Here is a 1,692-nt window from a genome sequence, read left to right on the forward strand (position 1 = left end):
AAATCATTTACAGTGATATTCTCTTCAGAAAAAAAAACTTTGGAAAGAATAAAGATAAATGATGGTCTCCACTCCAAATATGTTGTTTTAAGATTCTCTGTAGACAGTGCTCCCCTGTATTGCCTGCACTACACACTGCTCTTGGCCTTGGGAGGCCTCTCCTGTACCCTAAGTTTCTTAACATGGGCTAATCAGTGTTGAGTTTGTGGCTTCCAATCACCATTTTTTTTGCCCTTTGTGTGTTTTCAGTAACTTTTATTAGGGTGAGATTTTTGGCCCTTCAGAGGACTTCTAGTTGTTGACATTATTGGGTAAAATGTCACAAACACCTCTATGAGGTAGATGGCCTGGAAATTGTTTCCTTGTTCATTTTGTGGGATGGTACTGCCACCCACACACCTCACCCCTTATAGACCTGGGCAATCTATGCTTTGCTGCCATTCCCCCACTCCTTCCCCCTACCTCCCAAAGACAGAAACACGAAGCCCTTTTTCAGCTTGCCCATTAGGTCAAGTGTTAAGGAGGAAATTATCTTCAGTGTTCAGTCCTGACCCAGTCTTTCCCCCGATGCCGCAGTACCCCATGTTTCTTCCTTTTCCCACAACTGCCTCTTCCCTTCCTTCCCTGCTCCTACCATGAGAAAACTCACAGAAACACACAAATTTCCACAGCAGGTTGATTTTATTTCAGGTACCATCAGTGTACCCTGTTGTGTAAAATTCACAGTATACACAATTGTCCATTTCTCAACCACCAGACCTCTGGAGACTTAGCAGGTATCACTGAAGTCTCTGGCCTTGCTCTGGAGCTACTGGCTGGCCAGATCATCACTTGATGTGGTGGCCTTCTCCACATTCTCTTGGTCTTGGCCTTGGCCTTGGCCTTGGCCTTGGCCTTGGTCTTGGTCTTGGTCTTGGTCTTGCTCATGTTGATTCAATCTCTTATTCAGTCTGTGATAGTGACCGAATAGTATTGTTCCTCTAGCTTTCTTAGGCCTTCTTACAGAGTTGGTGGTTTCGTTCAAGACTTTTTTATTCAAACTCCTTTTAATTGGTCTTTTGACCTTTATGGTTGTTTTCAGGACCTGTAACAACAATGGAGAGAGGTGAAAAGGGCATTAACTTAGGGGGAAAAGATGGGATACTGATGGAAAAGGGGGCTTCATGAGAAGGTATCAGAGATGGGGAAGGAGTTTGTGCCAGGTGAGAAAGGGTAAGATTCTTGGGGGAGGGGAATCAATGAAGAAAAGAGGAGCTTGGCCAGGGTCATCTTACCTTGCTACCATCTCTGGACCTGGGTTGATAGGGAGTCGTCATCTTCTCATTGGAACTTGAGGTTGGTTGGTCCATATCTGTATCTGTATCAGGTTGTGGTAGTTTCCTGGTTACCTTACCCATATTGAAGCTTCCTAGTGGTCTACCCCAGGCGTCCTAACCTTCCTACTGTGCATACCTCTTCCCAGGATAATGAGGGGCCACACCCTTGAGTTTTGATTGGTCAGCAAGGCTCTCCCCCAGCCAATTGTGGCCAAGGTATGGCTCAGATGTCACAAAGTACTACTTATGGCACTACTCTGTGTTGGAGAAGTTGCTAGGGAGGCCAAAATGTGGTTTCTGCATTTCAAAGTGCCATTCCTGACACCTCTGGTTGGGAGGGGGAATGATGAGGAGGCAAAAATGGTTTGGTTAGAGA

General features: G+C 45.5%; 1 protein-coding gene across 1 annotated transcript; it reads right to left on the reverse strand.

Annotated features, from left to right (window-relative positions):
- Positions 1 to 808: 808 nt before the first annotated feature.
- Positions 809 to 1,397, reverse strand: LOC115507263 (uncharacterized protein CXorf51A-like). The gene is made up of 2 exons (XM_030305547.1): positions 1,275 to 1,397; positions 809 to 1,084 (listed from the first exon to the last, which is right to left on the reverse strand). Exons 1-2 carry the CDS (start codon positions 1,395 to 1,397, stop codon positions 809 to 811), a joined length of 399 nt encoding a protein of 132 aa, XP_030161407.1.
- Positions 1,398 to 1,692: the final 295 nt, after the last annotated feature.

This window comes from Lynx canadensis, chromosome X (assembly GCF_007474595.2).
Source record: "Lynx canadensis isolate LIC74 chromosome X, mLynCan4.pri.v2, whole genome shotgun sequence".
Lineage (NCBI taxonomy): Eukaryota > Metazoa > Chordata > Mammalia > Carnivora > Felidae > Lynx > Lynx canadensis.